Consider the following 27,081-nt stretch of genomic DNA (forward strand, 5'->3'; position numbering starts at 1 on the left):
TTCCATAATTGTTAACTCTGGTGGCTGCATTAAAGTAGTCATTTTCATAGACTTTTAGGAATCAACAGAGAATTTATTCTGGATTGTCTTTGAACTCCAATAAATGAAATAGGTAAGGGAAGTAGACTTGGCCCAATGGACAGGGCACCCGCCTACCACATGGGAGGTCCACGGTTCAAAACTCAGGCCTCTTTGACCCGTGTGGAGCTGGCCCATGCGCAGTGCTGATACGCGCAAGGAGTGCCCTGCCATGCAGGGGTGTCCCCCACGTAGGGGAGCCCCACGCACAAGGAGTGCACCCCATAAGGAGAGCCACCCAGAGTGAAAGAAAGTGCAGCCAGCCCAGCAGTGGCGCCACACACACATGGAGAGCTGATGCAGCAAGATGATGCAATAAAAAGAAACATAGATTCCCGGTGCCGCTGATAAGGATAGAAGCCATCACAGAAGAACACAGCGAATGGAATGGACACACAGAGCAGACAACTGGGGGCGGGGGGGTGTGAAGGGGAGAGAAATAAAAAATAAATCTTTAAAAGATAAAAAATAAAAAATAAAACAGGTAATAGTGGCGACTTTTCTCTGTGCAAATCTTCATCTGCCAGACTCTAGGGCTATGAGGAACTCAGTTTGAGTTAAAACACATAATTTAGCCATCTGCAAGGCCATTTTATAGCTCAATATAAGTATGTTTTTATCCTATATCACTTGGATACTAGATCACTTCATTTAAAAATCCCTTTGAGTACAGTGCAATATTGAAGGTTTCAAAACAATTAAGTACAATAAGTTGTACATAATGATAATCTCCAAAGTCTAAGCACCCAAAATAATTTAAAGTTAGTATCCTGATATTAAAATGAGTTGCACAAACTGAAGTGTTGAAGGAAGAAAGATTAATCCACATCTTGCATAACTGCACTCATTTTGGGAAATGACAAGGGTAGCAGCAGATGAAGCACCTATTTTAAACTCTTTAAGATGTCAACTTGTGGAACTTTCAGTTAAGACAAGAATTTTTAGGTCAAAGAGAGAGCCAAATTATTGGGCAAATCTTACTCACAGCCGCCTCAGTTTGTCAAGCCCAGAGAAAGCACCGTTCATGTCTTCAATTGTCCAGGAAATTTCATTGTTTTTTAGATCCCTAATTGAAAAAAATAGAAAAGTATTGTTCTGAAACAAGTATCAGATACAGGCATTCTCTTTAAAGATAGGATCAGCTATCTGAGATCACCACCCAGATGGCATGTAATTTGCTATAAATTCCTCATCAAGCTCCATTTTCTCTGCCCCTCTGAAAACAATGAGAAAACGCATTTCTCTCCAACATACCTCCCTGCCCTCCTCTACCAACAACATTTTAAGTTTTTGCCCCAAATCAGGACCGTTAGCTCTGTTCCTGTTAATTTCTCTATAAAGATGATTAAATGCTGAAAGACGTTAACCGTCTGAAAAACACATTAAACTTTAAAACCACTGCTCCAACCACACAAACAGGACTCCACCAAAGCATACAGCATGTCTTTCAATTATGTAATGCTTCAAACAGTGAATGGAGCAAAAGTTTCTTACAGTGCAAAATTCAAAAGCTCATTTGCACAACAATAAATTAACATTTGAGAGATTTTTCAAAGGCCAATTAACTCAATTCTCTTTTCTTTCTCTTAGGACAGAGGCTAGGTCATGTATATAACTGGCATTATAAACAGGCATCTTCCTTTCCTGGCTTCTGTATATCCTTTTGCTGTGCATAATTTTTAATCTCCATTTTATAAAGAAAAAATTAGTAGATTTTAAATTGTCTCCCTTTTAAATAGTTACCAGCTTCCTGGAGATTCTGGGGATGCTAAGTGCAATTTCAAAACAATCTGATCACTATTCCTTTTAATGCTTTTAAGAAACACATATGGATGAAATGGACCTATTTTAATCAAACTGATCTGTAAAAGATTAAGACACTACTTCTGAGGCTGTACACATTTCCTTCTCAACAAAGGAAATCTGCTGGGAGAAAAGTGGGAGCATTTAGGAACCAATTAGGTTCACATACTGAGAGCAAAATATGTAACTTACAATGTCTTTAAACTGGAAAGCCCCCGGAAGGCACAATCAGCAATGTAGCTCACTTTGTTGTTCCCAATGTGCAGTGTAGTTAGTAAACTTAGGCCAAGGAAACTTGAATCATCTAACCTTGATAAGTGATTAAAAGTTAGGTCTCTGTTAAAAAGCAAACAAAAAATAATAATCTTTATTTTTCAATTCCACATGACTTGTTTTCTAAAAGAAACAGGTAATAGACATAAATACAATAATCCTTATTTTAAAACTCTGCCTCTTGCCTTCTTAATAATGCTCAAGTAAATTTTATTTCTAATCCTAGTAATTAAATCAAAATGCATGTTTTTTATTTGAAAATAACCATCATTGCTTTGGCCAACATGCCACAGAACTGAAATAGCAGAGTTGGCTTCGACTTACCACAACAAAAATATGACGAGGTTGCCTGTGAAAAAACCCTAACTTTGTTCTGAGAATTTCACAGATCAATGGTAAGAAGTTCATGCTCTGGCATGATCGCTGCTCTCAAACCGGAGAATAAAAGGCAACTCACAGCTCACTGAGTTTCTGGCAGAACTCCCAGGCATCCGGACTGATCCTGTTGATGACATTCTGGCTGAGATGAAGCTCCTGCAGCATCAGCAAGCCGTACAGCCAGCCTTTGGTAATCTCTGTCAGGTTGTTGTGGTCCAACTGCCTACACATTCACAATGAGAACCAAAAGCAGGATCAGAAGTCCATTATCTGACTCTTCAAAGGGAACAGAGGAGTACAACTTATTACATATACCTATTGTTTACTAGATGTTAAGCTTTTAGCACATAAAAACAACACCCTGTGCTTATAAATCTTAATCACCAACACCTGAAACAAAACTGAATATTAAATTATAAATAGGATTCTGAATTATGAAATTTTAACATAGAATTTCAAACAACTACTGAATGTACCCTGAGCATCCTATGATCAAGCTGTTGGCCTGGGTACTATGAAAACCCACACTTACAAGATTTCCATGTTGCTCAGGCCCCAAAAAGCTCCGTCCATAAGTTTTGTTACTCCATTTCTTTGCATTTTTAGAGACTTCAGAGCACCAAGGCCTTGGAACGTGAGTCCATCGATGTTTTTAATCTTGTTTCGGTTCAGTTCACTGCATTGGACAATATAGTTAAACAGTTAACTTATAAGACAATTAAATTCTGGATGTAGTAATAAAATGTGACAGTACTAGAAGATAATTAAACCAGTCAGTGTTAAATTACTCAGGATGTTTTAAATTGCTAAGCATTTTTATTGAATGAATGATCAGTTTATTAGTGGTGAGTGAATTTCCTTCTACAATGTATGATTTTTGAAATAATACTGAAACCAGACTGCACTTTCATTTCTAAACAGTTACCATGTAGTATAGAAATATATTAATATTTGCTTTTAAATGATCCAGAATGCGAACACTGAATATTAAATTAAAACATGAGGTCTGTTCAAGAGCCAAACCATCAAGTTTATCCTGTTCAATCAGCTTACACAAATTGGTTACTATCATTCATGTTTAATGCTCTTTAAGACAGAGGTTCTCAACCTTGGCTGCACTCTGGAATCACCTAGGGAAACTTTAAAACTACTGAAGCCTGGATCCTACCCTCAGAGGTTCTAATATAATTGGTCTAGGGTGGGCCTGGGTATTGGGATTTTTAAAAGCTCCCCCAAGTGTCTGTAATTTGCCGCCAAGATTGAAAACTACTGTTGCAGGGGCCTGTTCACAGATCACTCTACCATTATTAACGAGACAGATCTTTATAGCCACTTAAGCTATCAGAGCCTCCTGGAGTTGTCAGTATGATTCTCATAAACCACAGCTGTTGAGAGTCCCCATGATTTCCTCAGTGGCACAATGAAGGCTTTGTAAGGGAGCTGTTCAGTGATTACACAGTTCACTCCCTCAGGATGGTTCTAACGCATCTTGTCAGGCAGGTGCTCGTACTAGGTGGCTCTTCAGTTCCTCCTGATTCAGAGATTCTAGAACTCAAGTTCTCAAAAGGAATAGCAGCCACATCCTTGTTCTGAGAGCTGCTGCCACACTATGATTTTTAGGGGATAGACCTGGAGGGATTAGAACTGGTGAGGAAGCAGGACCCAAGAGGCCATTTCACTTACAGGTACTGCAGTTGGGGAAGTTTAAACATTTTGGGTGGGACGGCTGAGATGCGGTTCCTGTTCAGCTTCAACACCAGGAGTGTACTGGCCAAATTGTCAAAACAACCAGGCTCCATTGATGTGACTCGGTTGCTGTTGATATACCTGTAAAAAGTCTGAAGATGAGCTTCCCTTTCTAGTTTCTTTAGGAAGTTAAAGTGCATGCATTCACTGTGTTATAAGGAATTTCCGGATAACCTGACCATCATTTATAACAACGGACACAAAGCCATGAACTGGTTAGGTCCTTGTGGACTAATAGCACCTGTGATTAGCACTGCTGAGGAAAGAATGAATGGGATACTCCCAAGAGTACAAAAAATTTGTAAGAGGTAGTTACCTTTTATAAAATCTATTCATTAATTTTAAAAAGCAACAGTTTCATTTAAACTATTTTTTTAAAAGTACTTTTCACCCCATACAGTTTTTCAAAGGATGTCTTATTTTTCTGTAATCCAAAATAGTAAGAATGAAGAAAAGTCTGTGGTTATTCAGGCTTAAAGCAAGCTACAAGTCAAATAGGAAAGTTACAGTTTAGACCCATCCGCAGTAAAACAGGCAGCTCATTCTATCCTGACATTAATTTTTTATTGTAACACCGTATTTTCATCATAGTGAAAATTTTTGTTAAAGAAAACTTCACTTACAGATATTTGAGTTGGAGGGATGGAAATGCAGTTTTAAGCTCTGAAATATTGTTGTTGCTCAGGTCCAAAGTTTCAAGGGATTGAAATTGTTTCAGATGTTCAGGCAATATTTCAACAATCTTGTTTCCGGCCCTAGAATTAAAGGATAACATGGATAACTGAGTCAATGGTGAAAGGTGAAAAAAAATTTCTATTTCCAACTTGTTCTTCAGAAACATGGAAAAGTAATTTCTCTAAACTGTACTATTTTACACAGTAATACTATGGGCCATATTATTTTGCATGGAATAGTAAATATATATATATATTAGAATATATATATTAGAATACACGAAAAATCTTCCTATCTAAATCTGGGTAGACGTTTATCAGCTGGGGTCATCTAAATGCTGTACAATCAAAGAAAACTGATTTTTTTTTTGTCATTTTTGTAAGTGGTTCTTTCTTCTTACTTTATTAAGTGATACATGAAACACCTGCCACTAAATCAGGCACTCAGGTGTTAATTCCCTAGTCCTTCTTCTTGATTTCAATCTATTTCCAATTCTTCTCTTGGAAAGCAGCCATGCTATGGATGCCAATGAACTTAAAATACTCACTGCTGAATTGGGCTTTTAGGTTTTGTTTTTAAGTCATGCCATAGCCATCCCTTTTAAGAAAATTTCATTGCACAGTGCACATTTCAATGCACTGTGATAGTCTTGAAAACTAATGGCTATGAACCGGGACTCTGAATATCACAAGCATTACAGAAGAACATACCAGTCTAAATCCTGACAATGATTAAATGTTTTTCTTTTCTTTTCTTTTGACATTAACAGTCAAACTTCTTAAACACCAGACCTGTGCTGTCCAAAATGGCCACCACTAGCCACAGGAGACCATTTCGATTTAAATTAAAGTTAAATAAAATTTAAAAATCAGTTCCTTACATCACACCAGCTGCATTTAGATAGCTCAACAGCCAATGTGACTGATGGCTATCATGTTGGACAGTGCACACAGAGAAGATTTCAACCACTGAGGCCAAACGAGGCCAAGCTTTCAAAGCACTTAAGTCATCAATACAACAGCTCCCAAAGGAATTCAGCTTTAAACATCGACCTTGCTGGAAAACAGGAATCAATGTGATGTGCAAGTCATCTTAATTGCCATATTTGTTGGAAATTAGATTAGGGGGCTTGATCATTTTAGACAATCATTTGACAGAGAAAAATAATATATCAAGGCAGAAAGACTTAGATGATGATAGAGCCTAACTACTAATCATAGAAATGCCTTCTCTTTACCACCCAAGGAACAATGAAACAATCTGAACACAATAAACAGAATGTCATACAAGTAGCATGATGTATATATACACTGTTACCAATTATACTCTGGTTGTTTCCCTATATAGTTGACCTTCACTTAATGAGAAAACATATTTCTCTTTCTTACCAGTAACTATTTTTATACTACTGTCGGTTTATTAAGCTTTCACATTATTGGAACTCACAGGCCTCAGACCATCTCAGAAGGTTTATATTCCTAGTTAACTGTACCTCTTATAGACTTTCACCAAACTTTACGCTTCCATCTGACACAGCACTTAGTCCACCATATCGTGAACTCCTCAGAAGCATGAATATGTCCCTACCACACTGTCTTTTTGGGATGTGTATGAAATTTAACAATGTTGAACACATATTAGGTGCCAAACCTTATGCTAAGCATTTTCCGTATACTACAACATTTAACCATCTGGTGAAGATATGATAGTTTAAAAACTATGAAACTAGAGCTTGTTTACTTAGCAGTCCTAGCGTTCCTGAGCTGCCTCATTGAGTAAGTCAGGATTGGTCCCAGAGCAATCCCCAAAAGCTTGGTTCACTGAAGAGTTTTTCTAAAGCATTCTGGCAATTACCTTCTCCTGTGGAGATGATACCTCCATAAAGGCCTGCTGCTTCTTACCTTTAAAATGTTGAACTTTTGGATTCAAACTAATGTGAGAACCCACTCTGGCTCACTAAATCTTCATGGTGCCAATGCTAAAACTCCCTGGAAAAGGGCCCCTCCAAAGCTGTGCTTGCACCCCACTTAGCTGAGAGAGGTCTCCAGGGGTTTGTGCCTAGCATCCACCAGAGCAGAAGATACAACTCCCGAATACACCCAAGCATTAGGTGCTTTCCCCACAAGAAAGAAGATAGAGCAAACACGGTTGGATGTTTTCAAATTTCAACAAGAAACTAACAACACTTCTCAGGGTATCTTAGAACCTTTTGTATGTCAGTGTTAAGGACTGTGAGGAATTGTTCTTTTCTGATCTTTAAAATCTAGGTCATCAGAGATTCTAACCCTAATCCCATAAAAGGGATCAAGCATAGGCTCTGTAATGTCTTAAGACTCTGTCGTTGGTGGTGATGAAAGAAAGAAAGAAAAAAAAAGGATTAACAGTCCCAAGTATAAGTCACAAACATCAAGCCCATCAGAGCCCCACAAAAGTCTTACAGACTTTATCTGGAGTCAAGTCAGCCATGACCTCTGATTTTTGACTATTTCCCACATCTGGATTTGCCAGTGAACAAACTCCTTGATCTAGCTGTGAGGTACAGAGTAATGCAAGTGAGACAATTAGTCAATTTCTAGGCCCCAGAGATGGATTCAGTTCAAGATTCAAGCCACAGGCCTTAGGGTCAGGGTATGTGGGTTAAAGAAAGCCACACTTTGGGGGACAAAAATTTTCTCTTAAATACATAACCCAAATGTTTGCATTACCAGGATGTCCTCCCACAAATAAAGGAGTAACTGGGGCATGCTCCTCTTTCTCCATCTCCCTCCCATCAAATTCTACATCTGGTTTTAGCCCCCAGGTGGGCTGTGGCTAGGACAGCTACTCTTGCATCTACCAACAACAAAAAGAAAATGCTCAGCTAGGGACTTTGGCAATAAATGGAGCAAATTTGTTTTCTGAGGTAGGGGGGAGGGGAGGACCACAGGTGTCTATCACGTTGGTGAAATAAGGCTATAAGTTAGATAACAGGCCCTGCAATCTTTGGTTTATGTATTCGTTTGGTTATAAGATAATTATGAACAAGGTATTAAAACTGCCAATTACTTGAGTGATGAATAAAAATTTTCCTTGCAGTAAAAGTATGTTCCAGCCAAAGCCAGCAATTTCCTGAACTGCACACCTCCTAAATTGCAGTGTGAAAGTGCTCAGTTATAGATGGAGCATGTACAGTGCCGTCTTTGTCAGCACTGCTTCCTAGCACAAAAATCTCTTACAACTGCCAGGATAATAGTCCCTGTATCACAAAATTTTAAATCTGTCCTAATGGAACTGAATTAAATCCAAATACCAGTTTCATATTAGCCCCAGACTAACTAGCAAATAAGCACCTGATATGTACAAGTTTAAAAAAAAAAAATCACCTTACTTCATAAAGGAGTATAAAAGAAGACAACTACATTAAGAAATTAGATTTAAAAATCCTGATTACCTGAAATGCTCAAAACAAAGTTATTTCATGGAGTGGGTCAGAGCCACTTCTAAAAGACAAAGATTCAAATCAAATTTAGCTTTACTTTTTCCCAAAGATGGGCAAGTGTCAAAATTGATCAACGTATTAAAAAGGACATTTAATTAATATTTTTGGCAGGAAAAAGAAAACACTTTAACAACAACAAAAAACTGTGAATATCTTTTTTAATCACTTAATGTGAAAATGCCGTATTTTCATTGTTCAAAAATAACCATATGATATTCTAAGTATCAGAATGCATTTCAGCCTTGTGCAAATCCACCTCAGAGACAGGAATATTTTGGTGATCAAAGTTTGTTGATAGTACGGGGAGTTCCATGGTCAAACACATTTCTGAGGTGAAGTATAATTAGTTCCTTGTAGACAAACACAAATCTGGGAGCTTGGTTGGCCAGGGAAAGCAGACAGTTCCTCTGGTTCCTTAGAGGCCACAGGAATAACCAAGTATTTCAGTCTTGTCTTCTCAGGCCCAATAATAATGGTTTCATTTTGTTGCCAATTTCACCCTTCTGCCAATTTTGCCAAATACCTTTAATATGCAGGAGCAAGCATGGCTTATCATCTTTGTATGGTGAGATTTACTGTGAGAATTCAGGAGACAGTTATGGCCCCTGGCCTCAGAGATCGTCAGCTTCTGGTGGCAAGAACAGGCAGTGAAACCAAAAAGGGCAGGCGGGTGGTAAGTGCCATGACAAAGAAAGGAGAGCAGTGAAGGAGCCTAAGGAGGGACATGGGGGTCTGCTTTGCTGAGATGTAAGGAACCAGAGTTAGCTGGGCCTAGGGGAGAGGAGGTGAGGCTTCCTAGGAGAGGCAAAGACCTGCGTCAAGACTCAGGCCAGTGAGAGCAGGGCGGGGCTGCCTCCCTTTGAGGAAAGGGAACCTAGATGGGGCCAGAGTATTGAGTATATGGGTGGAGACTGAAGAAAGAGAAGCTCAAGAGTTACGTAGCTGGGAGGAGAGGTGAGGAGGTCAAGTGGGGTCCTGTAAACCTCGTCAGGCACGTGACCTTTATCTCGAGAACAACCAGGGAGGGAGGGTGACAGATTTCAAATGGTGGAGTGAGAAGATCAGAAGTGCATTATAGAGTGCTCTGGCAGCAGTGGAAGACTGGGGTGGAGTGAGCAGGCAAGACCAGAAGGCTCACAATTCCATGCAGAGGACAGAGGATGGTGGTGGGATAACGGTGACGGTCTGCCTAGATGTCTACTTTTGGGGTGAAGCAAAATTCTTTCTCTGGTTTTCCATGGCAGGAGCTGTGCTTTTCTCTTCCACTGACATACATACTCCGGTTTCCAGCTCAGGGTCCAGTCTACCAGCACCACTGGTTCGCATTCACCCTCTTACCAAACTTTTATTTTTTTTATGAGATGAAAAGTCATCGTATTTTGCATTTCTGATATGGGAGGCAGAGCCCAGAGGGGCCCTCTACTTAAGTCAGGGTCGGCAGTGATGAGAAGAACCCAATACTAGTATTGGAATGTGTCTACAATCACAAATAAATGGTTATTTGTAAGTGTGCTTTTTCAAATACAAGAAATGTGCTCGTTTGTACTCCAAACCCATGTACTAAATGTTAAACATGGGCCAAATTAATAATAAAATATAACTTATAAAGTTAATGATACAATCACGAAGTGATTAATTCTACTTTTTGAACACTGTGCTCTCCAGAAAGCAAAAGTATCTCAAAAGAACCATCACCTACAATTAAGCGGATATACATGTTAGTTTATTTCCAGAGCGTGAAAGGAGAGTCATGGAGTAGAATGTTGTTTTTTAGTGAAGAACCAGAACATTGGGTTACTGGAATTCCTGAACCAAAGTGCAGCCTCTTGATGAATAAGAAGTATCTGTCAATAGTTTTAACTATCTCCTACCTATTGCATGAGATAACAGATAGCATAAGGTCTTGCAGTTGTGATGTGTTAAGATGCACAATCTCAGCTGTTTAGAAAAGGTGTGTTCATGAAGCATTTTTCCCTCAGTGCCATACTGCAATTGAATTTGGAACCATTTTTCATTTGCAGTGCCCCCTTCTCTTAGAATGCATTACTCTAAACATATCCTTTAAGCCCAATTCAGTTATTGCAACTAACAAATTGCTGAATCCATGGCCACTCCACACAAATAGCTCTTGAGCAAGCATATTAAATGTATTGACTGGTAGAGTCTACCTGGCCCCAAGGAAATACTGATTTCTATATATAACTTGCAGTCAAGAATCTTAAAGGGATTACAAGTTGTTAAAGAAAATATGACATTTTCAGACACATTAAAGGTCCTCTATACTTCCAACAAGCACCTCCACCCCTGGAAAGACGCTTCCTTGAAACCACTTTTGTTGGAATAACTAACACACCATAATATTATGCTTCTTTTAACAGAGATTTGGCAAGCAAAGAAACTCTCCCATGCAGATAAAAATATACTGTCTTTGCTCATCTCTTTTCTAAAAAAGATAATTAAGAAGTTTCATTAAAAGATCACTTGTTTAGACTGGCCCACTGGTACTGTGGCATTAAAGAATAAAGCCAACTAAGGAAACTTTTGCAAGGAAAAAGATTGCTGATTAAGAATTAATGATACTAAATAGCAAGTAAGGCACAATGTAAGGTACAAAGAGTCAGTTAATTCTTTCAGCTAAATGCCAGATCAGCATAAAATATAATTTTTTGAATCACAAAATTGATAAAGATGGCCACAATGCTTTAATACAGAGGTCCTAGGATAATCAGGGCCCAGTTATAATGCACGTTAAAAATGAGAATAAAAAAGCCCAGTCATATCACATAAAAAACAACCCTACTTTGATTCCCAATAAATTCAATTTAGACTACATGATACCAAAGAACTTACTGAACAATTATTTTAATCTGTAGTCATTAAAGTATATACAGTAAAAACTAACTCTACTTTGATTCAGTAAAATTTAAAGTTTTTGTTCTCTACCTACTTCCTCCTTTATCCTTTCATAGCCATTTTCACATAACAGCACAGTGTTGAGGTTAAGTTGTGAGCCTCTCATCAGTTTGTGATTTACCTGAGTAAATCTTTGGTTCCCCCCAGACTTCAAGATTAAATGAATGGGCTCAAGATCCTAAAGTGACCAAACAATCTTGATTGGTTCAGAAACTCTAGATTGAGCTTTAGATTAGCCCCTAGGAGTTATATTCACTGCTGTTCAAGATGTATCTGGATATCAGAAAACAGGAGGCTCATTACAGCTGCCAGCCAGAGAAGAAACATAAAATTAGGTGATACTACACATTAATCAAACTGCTAAAAGTAGGATCTCTGAGATAAAGCAATTCGAACCACATATCCCCAAGCAGGAAGGTTTTTTAAGTGAAATTAATTATCTTATTTTTGAAGCAGCTTTAGATTACATAAATGTTACACTGAAAATATAGGCTGATTCCCATATACCCCACCTCCTCCCCCTCCCACACTTTCCCCATTAACAACATTTGTCATTAGTGTGGTATATTTGTTACAACTGATGAATATATATTGAAGTACTGCTACTAACCATGGTCAATTGAGTTTATACTTTGTATAGTACAATTTTATAGGTTTTGACAAAATGTATAACAGCCATATTCATCATTACAATGTCATTCAGAACAATTCCAATGTCCCCAAAATGCCGCATGTTATACCTATTCTTCCCTTTCTCTCCCCTCAGAACCTCTAGTGACTAATGCCTTTATATCAATGTTACAATAAGTCTACTTTAGTCCATATTTGCATTTCCCCTTATGTTATTCCCCCTTATGTTTATGCATTCCTCAGTCTTAAGGATTTTAAGATGGTGATGCCCACTCTGTTTACTATTGAGAGGGGGCTTAGATTCCATGGAGGCAGATGGTTGGAACTGTCTTGCTTGCAGTTGTAGATACTCTGTTTTTTGGAATAAGTATTGGCCATCATCGTCCTTTTGTTGGTTGTCCTGAGGGAATCGAATGAACTGGAGAACAGGTGTTGCAAATCTGCTGAGATTCAGGGCTCAACCAGCATATGAACAGACCAAAGATTTAAGTCTCTGGGACACACATTTAATGAGTACCTGTATAGCGTAATTACAGGTTCAAATAAAAGGGCAGAAGAGTCATAAGCAGGGAAATTGTAAATGAATCTAACTCTGGGGAACATACATTCCAAGGTAAGATCCACTGACAGGGTGCTGAATTCCGTCTGCTCTGTCTATATTGCCTAGATGTCTCTAGAGGCCTCAGGGGCCCCCCTGCTCCAGGCACTGTGTACTGTGGCAGTCGATGAGATCCTGTTGAGAGGTGCATAAGTGTAACCGCTGGAATAACCTCCTATCTCACTTTGAAATCTCTTTGCCATAAAAACTAATTTGTATTTAATATTCCCCCTTTTAGTCAAGGTCTTTTTCCAAATGCATCACTACTTGCTGCTAAATAATAACCCCTTGGTGCTTCAAGGATGCTCATCCCTGGGAGTCAGGGTCACGCCATAAGGAAAGTAGAGCGTGCATATGCTGACTTTGGCTTAGAGAGGGGCCACATCTGAGAAAAAAGGAGGCTTTCAGGAGGTAACTCTCAGGCAAAATAAAATACTAGGCTAAGATTCAATTTCATAAGAACAAGGATCATAAGTACAATCATCAATGTCAAGGGCCTGGTGTATTGGTCTGTCCTCCCTCACTAGGCCCTGCCCATGTACTTTAGGGATTCTTGCTGTCCTATTAGAGAATGTAGCAGGACTTCCCTGGATAGGAATTCAATATTCTTTTGGGTTACTGTGTGGATCTCCACCCACCAAGGCAACACCCCATGACCACTTGACATATTCATATTCCCTAAAGGCATGTCCAGGTGGATCCCTCCCCATATGTCCCCCATCACCGATACCCTGCAACAGTGATCGTTCCCTGCCACAGTTGTGACCCTTCTGCTACCAAAAACCTCCCCCAAAACAAAGACAAAAGCTTTAAATACAAAAATAAAACACAAAAATTTTTCATTGTGTCTTTCATCACTGTAGATATGTTATCTTATAAGTACAGTGACAATTTTCCTATATGTTCCCCCAGTGTCTGATTTTTTTCACTTTAATTTCAAAGAAGCTTTAGGTTACAGCAAAGTCACATAGAAAATACAAGGAATTCCCCTATACCCCACCCCACCCCCTCAGATTTTCCACTATTAATATCATCTTACATGAGGATGGCACATTTGCTACAAATAATGAACTTCAAAACACTGTTACTAACAATAGTCATAACTAACCATTATGCCCAACCAGGAAATTTTGATGCTATTCCTGGTTCTGTCTTCACTTCATAAACCTTGGTTTTCTCACCTGTAAACTGAGAGAAATGGAATGGAATGGTCTCTTTCAGGTTTAATGAGTTGCAACTCTAGATTTAGATGACAAATACTTCAAATAACCAAATTTGCTACAGAGGCTTCATACAACTGTCATGTAAAAATTACAGCCTCTTACAGAACCTAGACTCACTTTTGGTGGATTTCTTTCCCCTCTTTCTTCATTAGAACCCCATTCTCTGAATCCCATGCCTTCCTCTTGGTTTACTCCCTTGTTTTCTTGGGACACATCTTCCATTAGCTTAGAAGGTCACTTTTTTCTTTCTTCATGTCTGAAAGCGTCTTTATAGGATTGATGGTTTGGGTGGTACAGAGCATAGGTTAGAAAATCATTTTCCCTTAGAACTGTAATATAGCTTTTACAGATTTCTAACTCATGAGAAGCCAAAGAACTGATATGCTCTATTCCACTGGTTCTCAAACTTCAGCCCACATCACACTCAGGAGGCTGACTGAAACACATACAGCTGGGGTGGGAAACTGCACTTCTACCAAGTTCCTAGGTGATGCTGATGCTGTTGGGAACACACAGAGAACCACTGTCAGTCCTCACAGACAACTTGCTCTGTGTTTTGTTTTACTTGTTATCTCCTTTCAAAGCTTCTCTTTACTGCTGGTATTCTGAAATTCCACAACAATGTACCCTTGTGTTGACATTCTGTAGGATCTTTCAAATTGGAAGTTGCTTTCCTCAGTTATGGGGAAGATTTTGGTATCTTTGATAATTTCTTCCCTCCCTGTTCATCAGATGTCTTTTATGGAACTTCAATTACTTGGGTGCGAGATCTCCTAGTAAATCCTCTGCTCAGTTTTTTTCCTCTCCTGCTTTCTATCCCTTTGCCTTTTGGTTCTTCTAAGAGATTTCCTCAACTTTCTTCCAACACTTTCTTTAGCATTTTTAAAAAATTCTGGTACTATATTTTTAAACACTCAGAGTTCCTCCTTATTCTCTCTTCATTCTAAAAAACATATTTTACCATTCTTTTGTTCTGTGGTTATAATATCTCTTTTCTCTCCAAAGATAATTAGGTTGATATGAAGCTCTCTTCTCCTTCCATTATCTCTGTATCCTTTCCCAATTTGTTTCAGACTCTTCACTGCATTGTCAGAAACATCCTCAAAAGTTTGGTGGTCACTGGTTATTCATTAATAGTTAATAAAGAAACACTAAAAAACTTACTGAGGGATGTGCATGTGGTGTGGGCTTGTTGGCTTGTGAATTTCATCACAAGGTGACTGGGAGGGGATATTTCACAATGGGATATCCAAATGACAGGGTCTATGGGTCTTTTCTCGCAAATCTGCCAATTTCTAGTCTGGTGAGTCTAAGCATTACTGCCAGTATTTGGGAAAACTAGCAAGGGAAAAAATCTGGAAGCCATCTCTGGTACTTGGATTTGACTTAATTTCCCTCATTTCAGAAGATGCTATCCACATTTCTTACTCACTACCCCAGCTAGCCTGTGCCCCAAATTCAGGAGACTTTTTGATCACACTCTCCAGAAAGTGAATGCCCATTCTTCTGCCTGCATTGAGAGAGGCAGTCATGGGGCTTTTTGATTTGGAGGAGGAACCTGAAAGTCTGATTGCTTCTTATGAAAGAATTTTAACCAATGCCCGTTTTCAGTCTTTTGCATTCCTGCACCTTTGCAGGTTTTGAATTCCTGAACTATGCCAGGGTTCTGTGAAACAAAAATGCTTGTTCTTTTGGGTCAAACCACTTTCCCTCCTCTTTTAAATCAGCTACAATTTGTCCATTTCCTTCCAAAACTTTTAAGATTTCTTTTATGTGGGCTGCTCCTCCTATTTTCTCCTTATTCCTAAAGGTGAGTACTTTTTAATTTTTTTAAGAAAGTTTTAAGAAGAAATGGATGCATTCAGCCAAGCATGCTTAAAAGGAAGTCTCCAGTAAAACATCAATAAATATACTCATTTTGTCCATACAGACCAAAATAAACAGTAAAACCTTCCCTCAAAAAAGTTACCATAGTGCTCGCTTCGGCAGCACATATACTAAAATTGGAACGATACAGAGAAGATTAGCATGGCCCCTGCGCAAGGATGACACGCAAATTCGTGAAGCGTTCCATATTTAAAAAAAAAAAAAAAAAAAAAAAAAAAAAAAAAAGTTACCATAACTTTTTTTTTACTCAGAAATAATTCAACTTAGATTTTTATAAGATTAAAAAAAAAAGCCTATATAAAGAATTGTTACTTAAGATGGTAGTATGAGCCAGAAAACATGACATCATTATTCTGAACCATAAATTACCATACAGAGGATTAATTCCGTATGAATCCATTGGACTAAATTAACGTCATTCTATTCTCTGATATGATTCATAAACTAGTAGACTAGGAACACCACGGATGCAGAATGTCTTGATGTCACCAAGTATTTAACTTGTCCTTGTGAATGAGACACAGAGAATGCAGTCACATAGGCAGGTGATTTCACATGCCCTGTCTTTATTCATAGTCTGACATCAACCTTTAGGGAAGCTGTTGGTGGCCACTACCAGTCCTTCCTGTGCTCCTGTGTTCTCAGCATGCAAATAATCAGTGCAAATGCCTTGAAACTAAGAGTAGAGCTCATTAGACAGACCATGCTCTAAAACCTCTCACTCTATAAAAACAATGATCTTGACGCAATGAGAGACATTAAGCAGAGATAAAGGCAATGTTTTAAATTTTTAACCAATTATTTATACAAGGCCTTATTTGAAAGCAATTCTTGTGAACCTGACAACAGACTTAGGTCAGGGGACCACAAATTCAATATGAGTCAACAATACAACATGGTTGCTTAAAATGCTAATATAGTCTTGGGCTTCATTAAGGTCCAGTATTGTGATCAAGAGAGATGTCAGCCCCGCCATATTGTTTTAGCCAGACCACATCTTAAATACCTTATTCTGGGCACCAACCAATACATCGTCATGCTTAAGAGGTGTGTGACAACGAAGACTTTAAGACCCACATTGGCCAGTGCAGCAGCCGCTAACTACATGTGGTACTAAAATTAAAAATTAAATCATTCAATTCCTCTGTCACACTAGCCACATTTCAAGTGTTCAATATCCCTGTGTGTAGTTGTTACTGCAAATTGGACAGGAAAGATATGGAACATTCTTATCATCAGAGAAAGTGTTACTAAACAGCACAGGGCTGGACCCTGTGCCATATAAAAACTGCACATTAGAATTTGAGTCAGGAGAATACAGAACTTAAATAAAACCTTATTTATATTTTAAGATTTTTAAGTTATCATTGTACACAAACTAGAAAAGGTTGTTCTGCCGGCACACAGAACTAAGACAATGGAAACTACAGAAGAGCAGAGCTCAGCTTAACATTAAAAAAGTCCTAGCAATTACAACTACCCAACGATGCAATGGCTCCTCACCAAGAAGTAGGCTTTCTGTCCCAGGAATTGTTCAAGAAGAGGTTGGACCACCTCTCTTCCAGAGATTTTTCCAGACAGAAGTGTGCTTCCCAATTCCCTCCCAGTTCCAAGTCACTAGGATTGTGTGCGAATACTAAGAAAAAAATGAGTTATAACCAGTTATATAATACAGCAAAATATTTACTTCCAATTCCTCTCACCTTTTCTTCACCCTCATACATGGGATAGTGGTAAGAAAGGAAATGCAAGGAAGTACTAGGAAAGGAGAATAAGAGAAAGGGAAGTTTATCCTATTAACTGGCTACTTGCCCTGACCTTCAGTAAACATCTTCATCTTTGAAGAGTACTGCCCTTTATTCCTAGGCCAATACCTGCCCAGGATCACACAGTAATAGTGATTAAGTTCAAAAGCATCTTGTATTTTCTAAACACTTATGCTCATTTTGATTCAGCTTAATATATCTGTTTCGTTGCAAAAACATAAAAATGTCTCACATGTAGGAAAACTGGCAGTCCAACGATGTATACCATGTTTATCCTACGCTCTACGGTAACTTCACAGCTGAATGAATATTACCTTTAATTTCACTTCTCCTTCCACCTCATTCTGGAGGCTGTTCTATCTTGTAGCTAAAGCTATGCAAATGAGGGAGAGAGTCAGCTGGGTGATTTTAAGAAAGGAGGTGCTTATAATTGTCTTTCCTTTCCCTATTTTGATTTTAGTACTTAAGTATCTTCCAGCCAAAGAAAGAAGAGGCAGTACGGGTTAGAGCCTTGTTTCATTGTTTTAATCTCTCTACTCAATTAGAGTCCTGATCCTGTAGCCTATAGGAGACAGAACAGAAACTGAAAATGGAGGAGGAGGAGGAAAGTTAACTAGGTCAGGATACAGAGACAGGTTGAATCTTGCCTCCCCCAACTATGAAAAGCAACTAGCTGTGATATTTTGTCTGTCTTGGCAGAACAAGGCTCATTCAGCTTAGAGAAGTCTCTGGTAGAAGCTGCATTTGATACTTCAAAGCAGACATCAAGAATGTGGTTGGGGGAGAGGATGAGACAATGGTTTGGGTTCAGGAGAAACACTGGTAACAGAGGAGTGTTGGAGGTGAACTACGGTGGGAGGTCAAGGGGCTGAGGGTCCATTTCATGGGCTGCAAGGAACACCACCGAAGAAAACTGCCTAGCAGGTCACTGTGTCAAATCAAATTTCCAATTGCCAAGTTTTGTCAATGAAAACAATTTTATGTGTATACTGAGAGGTAGTAACCAGAAAAGTTAACCAATAGTTTCTTCCGCAAATAACTGTGAATTTGAGCCAGGCGACCCATTCAAATACTGTGCATGCACTGGGCACTGCCCTACATACCAGGGTTAAAAATGGGCAGAAAAACAGGTATAATCTCAATTTTTGTGAAGTTTCATGCTTGTGGGGGAAATGGACATTAAAGGATCAAGATATACTATATATGGAAGACTATACGGGGGACCCTGAGTCTGACTTAGCAGAAGGAGAAGAAGGGTGAAGCTTTTTAGGCACAGGGAATAGCATATGCAAAGAGATCTCAAGACGGGAGCAACTTGGCACACTCCAAGGATGGAGGCCAAGGAAGGAAAGAGAGGAACAATTCTAGAGAAAGCTCAGTGGGAAAAGACGATACAGGTCACGCTTTGTATGTCTTGAGAATGATCTTGCTCTTGATCTAAGAGCAATGGGAAGTCACAGAAGGGTTTAAAGAGCCACATCACATTTGCAAGTTTATGTTTTGTATATAGTCAGTCTAAATGGAGAATATAAAACCTACAAAGCTTGCATTCTGAGGATGAGTTCATGATTAAATGTGACCATAAACTTAGAGTGTTTGTCTCAACTACTGCTCTGTCTACAAGTAAATTCTCTTTTATGGGCAAATCATAGGTAAATATTTTAACATCCAATACAACTTACCATATTAAGATGTTTGTGTGTTTATTTTCTAAGACTTGCACTTCATAAGCTTCTTTTCATTAAACCCAATAATGCCTGACTTGTTTGTGCTGGTGAAGGTTATATCTTTCTACTGTGACATCCTTTACCTACAAGGACACTAATTCATTCATCTGCATCTGCAGAGCACACATTTGGGGATACATTTTGCAGTTAAGATGGTCAAATTCCATGGGTAAGGATGGGATATGGTTTGTGTCCAGTTAATCAGAGGAAAGCTCCCTGATTCCTCCAAAAACTGAAGTTCTATTCTGACTAAAGCTGCTTCCCAACTTCCTTAATTAATAAGAAAAACTGGTGACCTCTTTGCAAATACTGGCCACATAGTTATAAAATTATTCAAAATGTGTAATCCCTGTATCTGCCTTTATCTCTGGGCTGTGAACTTATGGAAACATCAATACCCTTTTTAATGTCATAAATTGAGGACTCATTTACATGGACCCTGTGTCATGCAACCAAGCAACAGTTTCTCGAATCACTGTCTCCTAAAAGATTCCTTTAAAGTCTGATTTTTGGAATGTAATGAGAAAATGCATGCAATGGATGAAATTCTCACAGTTCTGATCACCAGTTCAAATCCGCCTGATTCATCACACAGAAGTCAACAGCCATATGACCTCCTACCCCACCCCCCATGGCCAATTTCCCTTTGTGGAAAAAAGACACGTGGGCCTGACATACAGTGGCACTCGGAGCACAGAACAGCACCAAGGATCTCTGGAGAGCAGACTCTTGGCAAGGCTCTTAAGACTGTCAATTAGAACACCACCTTATCATTTTTGTCTTTATGGCACTTGATTTTGCAAATGGGCATTGTTTAATGACTATGTGGAAAAAAAAGGAAAGAAGCAGATTTCTGTGCTTTACTGAAGTAGTCTCATTTCATTCCACTGCTAAAAAATGTCTTCCATGAGTAGCCCAAACCTGTGAAGATCCAAATACCTCAGCACGGAAGCAGCTCCATGTGCTGGAACCTACCTTCTTACCCAAGCCCCCTTTCCTCTCTAGACCCCACTCGCCCTTGCCTATCACCCCAGGCATCACCAGTCACCCCTTCGTCTTCGTGTTGGGGGCAGAGAGCAAGCTGCATTCTTCTTAGTTCATTAGCACTGACTGCAGGCATTACTGCTGGGCACTGGGAACACCTCAAAATTCACCTTCTACATACACAGGCCCTCAGGTTAGAAATGCTGAGGAGCTATTAATTAAAAATTGGGTGCCCACATATTTCTTGAATCATTTGAAGGGAACAGAAGTTCTCCTGATAACTGATCCCAAAGTTCTTGTGTGCTATAGATGGCTGTCAGGGTAACATTTCTAAAACGCGCCCTCTGGTGACTCTCGTGGTCACGGGTCCACAACACCTCCCTGCCTGGCCCACTGCCTCAAGCCTCTGCCAAGCCCACCATAACCAAAACTGCAGCAGCTGCTGCTGCTCACAGTTTGCAGAGCCCTTTCATGTACGTTGCGCCATTTGATCTTAATCGGAACCATCTGAGAGAGATGGGCAAACATTTTTTTACCATTTTTACAGATAAACAAAGAAGAGTTCATTAACTCGGTCTATGGTTGAACAGGTCATTTAGTGTGAGACTAAATAAAAATCCATGTGCCCGATTCCCAGTTCCGGTCTCTCCACTACTGCACAAAGGCTCATTATCTCTCTCAAGCAGTCAGACACTTAATGAGCATCTCCTATGTGCCAGCATCTGTATTGGGCTGCCACAGGGATTGAAAGCTCACTAAGACACAGACCCTACAAATGTCACAAGAGAACCAGCTGTGCTATGCTTGCAGGAGTTTCAAACCTGAAAAAAAAAAAAAAAAGAAAACCACTGGCCTTTCCAGGATCCTATGCCTATTGTTCACACTGCCCAAACTGTCGCAGCTCCCTATTACCCACTACTCTTCTCTATAGTGTATGAGCTGCATCTGACCTCCGAAGGAAGAGCCTAAGTCCCATACTGTCCCTGAATCCTCAAAGCATCTCGAGTATCCAGGACACGTGAATTGTGTAACACCAGATGTTAGATAAAACACAGCCCATTTTCAGCTTCAGCATTAGAACAGATCAGCTTTACGTGAACTGTCATTTGAATTCTCACTTCAGGACCTTATGAAGTCATTCACGTCTGCTGGTTCTGGATGGTAGGAAAAGTCACCCTTGGTGTGGGGAGATACTTGGCCCTGGAAAGGCAAACGGGAAGGGGCTTCCATTTCCTCCCTCACTTGCACCCTGGAGCACGTGTTGCCTGGCTGAAATGGTGAGCTGAATTCCTGCGCTACTTAAATTGCTACTTAAATTACTTCTCTCGTTCTTTAAAAAATAAACATATTATTGTGGTGGTGGCTGTAATTTATTTATTTTTTTTGGTAAAATGTAAGTACGCTCTATTTCCACAGTAAATCTTTAGCCGCTGGTTTAGACTAAATGTATAAGAGGCAATCTGTCTGAGTCAAGACTGAGTGCATGCAGCTGGTCTATAAATATTCCTTAATGCACACAATAAATTAAGCACCAATTATATTCCAGGCACTGTATTAGGTGCTGGAGAAAATAAGAGGTGGCCACAGGGCCCCCACAGAAGCCTGTGTGTAGGGAATAAAAATGCAAACAAAGTCATTTTGTTACCACGTGAGGGTTGGACATACAAGGTAAAGTGGGCCTGAGGGGTGGGTTAGAGGATCCGATTCCCACCCTGCTGACTCCCTCACTCACCTCACTCGGTCCTGATTCAAATGTCACCTTCCCCGTGAGACCCTCCCTGCCTCCCATTTCAAACTGTTCATCCCCTCTTCCTCACAAAGTCTTAAATCCATCTCTACTTTCATTTCACCCGGGGAACTGCTCACCTTCTTACTACATCTCATTTATTTCTTTGTCTTTCCCCGTCCATGGGAGAGACAGCTCTATGAGGGCAGAGACTTTCGTCTCTTTTGGTCACTGCTGAGTCCCCACAGCCAAGCCTAGAACAGTGCCTGTGGCACAGAGTAGCATTTTGTATATATTGAAAAAAGAGGACTTCCCTATCTTGTGGGGAAGTCAGCGACTGCCATAGCATGAACTCATTAGCCTCCTTTTGCTTCCTTCACAGCTCTTGTCACAAACAAAAATTCTCTTTTCTTTTTAAAGTATGTTTATTTTTCCCCCTTTCACTAGCATGGACGCTTTGTCATAAGAGGGAGTTTGTTTTCTTCACTGCTGTGGACCTAGCAATTAAAGAGTCTGGCACATGGTAGGCATTCAATAAATTCTAGACGCATGAACGATAAAGATCCTCCTCCTCACCATCATAGCTAACACAAGGCAACACTCCGGATTATCAATCAACTTTACGTATATTCTCTCTGCTAATCCTCACAGGAACCCTAGAAGTAGGCATTATTCTTCTCGTTTTATAACTGAAGAAACACAGACAGTAAGTAACTTGCCCAAGGTCACAAATCTTGGGTAGAGCTAGCAAGTAATTCCAGGCCACCTGACCTGAGCTTTACTTTTAATCAGTGTCGCACTGCCATGATCAGAGCTATGTTTGGAACAGAGCCATCGCCTCTCCTGGACTATTGCAATGGTCTTCTAATTACCTGCCCCCTTAATCCACCCCCCTGCCATCTCCAGGCCATTCTCTACTCTAAAGGCAGGGGGACATTTTTCAAATAACAAATCAAATCACCTCACTTTGCTTTAAATCTCCTCAATGACTTTCTGTCAGTAGAGCTAAAGTTTTGGGGTCCCCATCAGCAAAGGTGGTCAGTATTTACATTAACCTCTCTGCAAAGATGATGATGTCATTTCTGGAAAGATGACAGTCTATGAAGAGAATGATGGACTTGGGAGGAATTCTCTCCCTTTGAGATAAGAAATAAAGACAAAAGTCTTATATGAGTATAAGCATGACTGTCAGTAATATCAGAAATATTTATGCAATATGAGATCAGAATCAGTAGGGAAGAAGTGTTAAAAGTGGATATTCCTCAGCTACACCCAAACCCAATGATTTGAACTCTCCTGGGATAAAGTTAGGGAATTTACATTTTTAGCAAACACTCTAAGTGGTCCTTTGATGCCCACTGATCTTTCAACCCCAGGACACCATGCAAGAATCTGCATGTTGGATGATGCTATACAAACCACCTGTGTCAAAACTAAATCCAGCTAGCACTGTTTAATGGCCAATAAGGCCTCTTTTGTTTGGGAACAATGTTACGTAATTCACAATTCAAAACTGTGAATCTAAGTCACAGGCTTTAAAAATGTCCAACGCTAGAGCAGCTCATGCCACGTCACACAAAGCTATTAACTATCGTAAGTGACAAAATTAATGTACTTATGATGCCAGGTGAGCAGAGTCTGACTAAGATACGTTCATTCCAAAGATTATTCCATATCTTTCCTCAAAATAGTCCATTCTTCCAGATAGGAGACTGTGAAAACACAAAACATGTCTTGCCCCTAGCATGCCAAATGACTTCGGAGCCAGTTTTGTGTGGGATTCAAAGGAGAGCTGGTCTATTAGGCATTTTACATTCTAAAAGAGACCTAAAAAGTTTAAGGACAAGCTTTGATAATGCGGAAGTTCAACATATTCAATCGTCACGCCAAAACCCAGGCTTCCCTGACATTGTCATAACTGGTCCCAAACTGGATTCACCTCTGGACATCAGTCACCATTTGACCCAACGTTAGCTCATGCAGCTGAGAGATGACAAGGGTGTTATCAGGGCCACCTTCTCTGCCTCTCAGCCTTCTCCAGCTACAAGGGGTCCCCACCTCACAATAAGAAGTGATGGACATTAAATCGTATGCTCAAGAGTCCAACTGACTTTTCCGTTTCTTTAGCACAAATCATCTGACTTGCACAAATTATCCAGAAAAATATCTTTTCCTACAAAGTACCAAAAATAGTCCTGAGAACTACTTTGTAAGATATGGGTTTAATTGTGGCACTATCGCAAGTTTTCAATCTGAGTCATGTTATGTGGTTTAACCAATTTTTAAAAAAAATTCTGAATTGTACTGAAGCACTGATTTTTAAGTCTGATTATTTTCAAGTGCTTCTATATAAAAGAAAGTCTTCCACCCTACATGACACACCACAAAAATTAAGTGTTTTAGATACAAATGATTGTGTACGGCAATATCAAAGGAAACCCACAGGAGAAAACAAAACATCTGTGGAAGAAAATACCCAGGAATGTACATTTTTTTCCCAGATATTTCATATGTATGAAAACAATCTTTCACTATCCATATTGAATTAGCAGACCCATTACTTCAATTACTCTTCACAGATTCTACGTAATCTAGGTAATAAATCAGATCATTACATAAGATGAACAAAGAAATGTCATATGTACTGCAACAAATGAAGGGGAAAGTGAGATTATGCAGGCTGATTTCACACATAGCACTCAGCTAAAGTTAAACCCAACCAAAACAAAACAGGATAGAGTTCAAATTTCCAAGCTTTCTAACTTTCCAGATTTCATTCCACTTTTCTAATGACCAGTTACAGCTTTAAAGTGTAAAATCACTAGGTTACTTATTTCCACTAGAACTTTCCGATTTCCTCACAAATCTTATGCTGCCACTCTATACCATGCCCAAGACTGTTTTCTCCACCCCATTCACATTATGAAACCCCACTGCAGACTCTCTCTCAGTCATGGAGCATACAATGACAGTCAAGGCGCTGCTGAACTTGGTGACAGAATCTGCCAATACACAGGGCAAGGATGGCAGAGCCAAGCAGTGTTTGATATTAAAATGCCCCATCGATCAAACAAGTATAGCTAAGATTTTTAAGACAGCAAAGTCAGTATCCCCTTTAGACTCCAAAATTTTTACGCAAGTCTGAAAAGCAAAGAAAAGAGGTATTGAAGCTAGCATAAAAATATTTTTTAAATTCAGTGTTTATTTGTCAAATACCAACTGCTTTTTCTTGCATTCTTTTCTGTTTCTGATCTTTGGAAAAACCACATCAGTATCAAATGTCACTTAGCTCTTATTCAAACGGAGGGAAGCAGACACAGAGGCTGCACCAATGACTTAGCTGACCTAGGCCCTCAGTAAAAACAAACCTCTATAAATCACCAGATGTAAGCAATTGGCTAGTGATCACTTTAATTAATTGAACAGCTTTCCTGAAATTTACTGTATAAATTCAACCTTCTCAACACCTTTCCCCAAAGCAACCAACAATGTTCATTTTTTTCTTAGATTGTTTAGAGAAGAAAAATTTTTTTTTACTTCAGGGTCTTAAATATATTTTAAAATTATTTGAGACTGAGGCGGTAAGTTACTTAATTTTAGAATTCAAACCATGTGCATGCTAAATGCTACTTTTAAAAGATGAAGGCCAAAACTTACCTTCTATGCATGAATACACATATGTCGTCTGCTTAAAAATACAGGTAAATTAAGATTTTTAATTTTATTTTAAAAAGCCTATGTGCACTATAACAGATTACAGGGCTATTTCTGATTTAATCACATATTTAAGATAAGGGCATAAGCAGATATTTTGAGCTGATGGTTCTGAACGCTGACTTCCACTGTAGGCAGCACATTTAAGAGTACCCTCCAACAGTTTATTACCAACTCCTACTTTTCCTCACAAAACAACTCTGGTCAAGCTCCACTAAACTGCACAATATGTAATCCACAGATGCTTTGCCAACCATGGAGTAATATCAGCAAGTCCTAGCCTACAGAATACAATCAAATACCTGTCTCTATAAAGTGGAGGTGGCTTCTCTGAATCTTGGAAATGCAATGACAGCAAAGTGTAAAGTGCTTTGTTATGACACTTGAAATTTAGGATGATATAGTTAGAGGCTGGTAAAAAAGTCAACAATTTAAAGAACCCTTATCCATCATACCCTGAATGAAGTATTCAAAAGGGTCACCTAATTTGCTTGCAAGAACTTGATTCTTTCCCTTACAGAACTGCTATCTGTGGTCCCTGAAAACATACATGTGAAATCCAGCTAATATTCACTTACAAGGAGAGAAGTGTAATGTTTGCTGAGATTGGTCCCAGATTTGGAATGGTCTCCAATTCATTGTTGTTCAGTTTTCTATAAGTCAAAAAAGAAAAAGAAAAAAAAAAAGCTGATTAGGTTATATGTAATTCACAGAGGTGACAACTTTATAAATTTATGTAAAGATACTTCCAGAATAGAAAGCTTTAGGTAATTTATTTATAATCCAAATATTCTTTACAGTTAAATCTTGTGCTGGGTAACATTTTATTCAAACCTCAAATAGAAAACAAGTAAAACTCACACATCTCGAAGGCTTTGAAGGTGGCTCATGGAACTTGCCTTGATGAAAGACAATCTGTTGTGACTTAAGTCCCTATGAGAAAACAAAAATAAAATTAAGTAGTTTCCAAAAATCACTAATAGTGCTTAATGATGTGCAAGGCAGAGAGGCTTATGAAATATCTCTATCAACACTAACGACAACATAAGAAATTAGTTGTCCATCCAGTCCATAAATTAGATGATAACAAGCATGCCACACTCAAAAATACAAACCCAGAACAAAATTAGTTTAGGAGGCTGGCAGATTCAAATGCTTTAGCCCACAAACGTTTTAAGAGATGTTTCTTGGCACAGGGTGAACAGATCTTTTGTGACCTGGTTGTTTTGCTTCACCCTCCCCAGTCCCATTCCATCTCCCCACTCCCAACTTGATATGATGAAGTCATGGCTTATGAAAAATGGCTAATTAAGCAGGTTGCTAAAACTGAAGCCCTCAAGAAATCTTTTTATCACCATAAAATTAAGCATCAGTGTCCTTATTATACAGAGTCAAAATAGAAATGGCTTTTCACACAGATTTGTTTCTCTGGGTCAAGGCACCAAATTACTTACATTATCAGTCTGTGTGCCTGAATGCACA

General features: G+C 39.1%; 1 protein-coding gene and 1 non-coding gene across 2 annotated transcripts in view; one reads left to right on the top strand and one right to left on the bottom strand.

Annotated features, from left to right (window-relative positions):
• The window catches only part of LRIG3 (leucine rich repeats and immunoglobulin like domains 3), a 46,361-nt gene that overhangs the window by 13,685 nt on the left and 5,595 nt on the right, over positions 1-27,081 (bottom strand). Inside the window, exons 2-9 of the mRNA XM_058308346.2 lie at positions 26,461-26,532; positions 26,178-26,252; positions 4,902-5,033; positions 4,216-4,359; positions 3,065-3,208; positions 2,612-2,755; positions 2,074-2,217; positions 1,064-1,144 (exon numbers count right to left, since the gene is read on the bottom strand). Coding sequence (XP_058164329.1) covers positions 1,064-1,144; positions 2,074-2,217; positions 2,612-2,755; positions 3,065-3,208; positions 4,216-4,359; positions 4,902-5,033; positions 26,178-26,252; positions 26,461-26,532 — 936 coding nt within the window. The remainder of the gene's footprint in view (positions 1-1,063; positions 1,145-2,073; positions 2,218-2,611; positions 2,756-3,064; positions 3,209-4,215; positions 4,360-4,901; positions 5,034-26,177; positions 26,253-26,460; positions 26,533-27,081) is intronic.
• On the top strand, positions 15,769-15,875 carry LOC111766371 (U6 spliceosomal RNA). The gene has a single exon (XR_002798442.1). It is a non-coding gene; the product is annotated as a U6 spliceosomal RNA (small nuclear RNA).

Source organism: Dasypus novemcinctus, chromosome 12 (assembly GCF_030445035.2).
Source record: "Dasypus novemcinctus isolate mDasNov1 chromosome 12, mDasNov1.1.hap2, whole genome shotgun sequence".
NCBI classification, from domain to species: domain Eukaryota; kingdom Metazoa; phylum Chordata; class Mammalia; order Cingulata; family Dasypodidae; genus Dasypus; species Dasypus novemcinctus.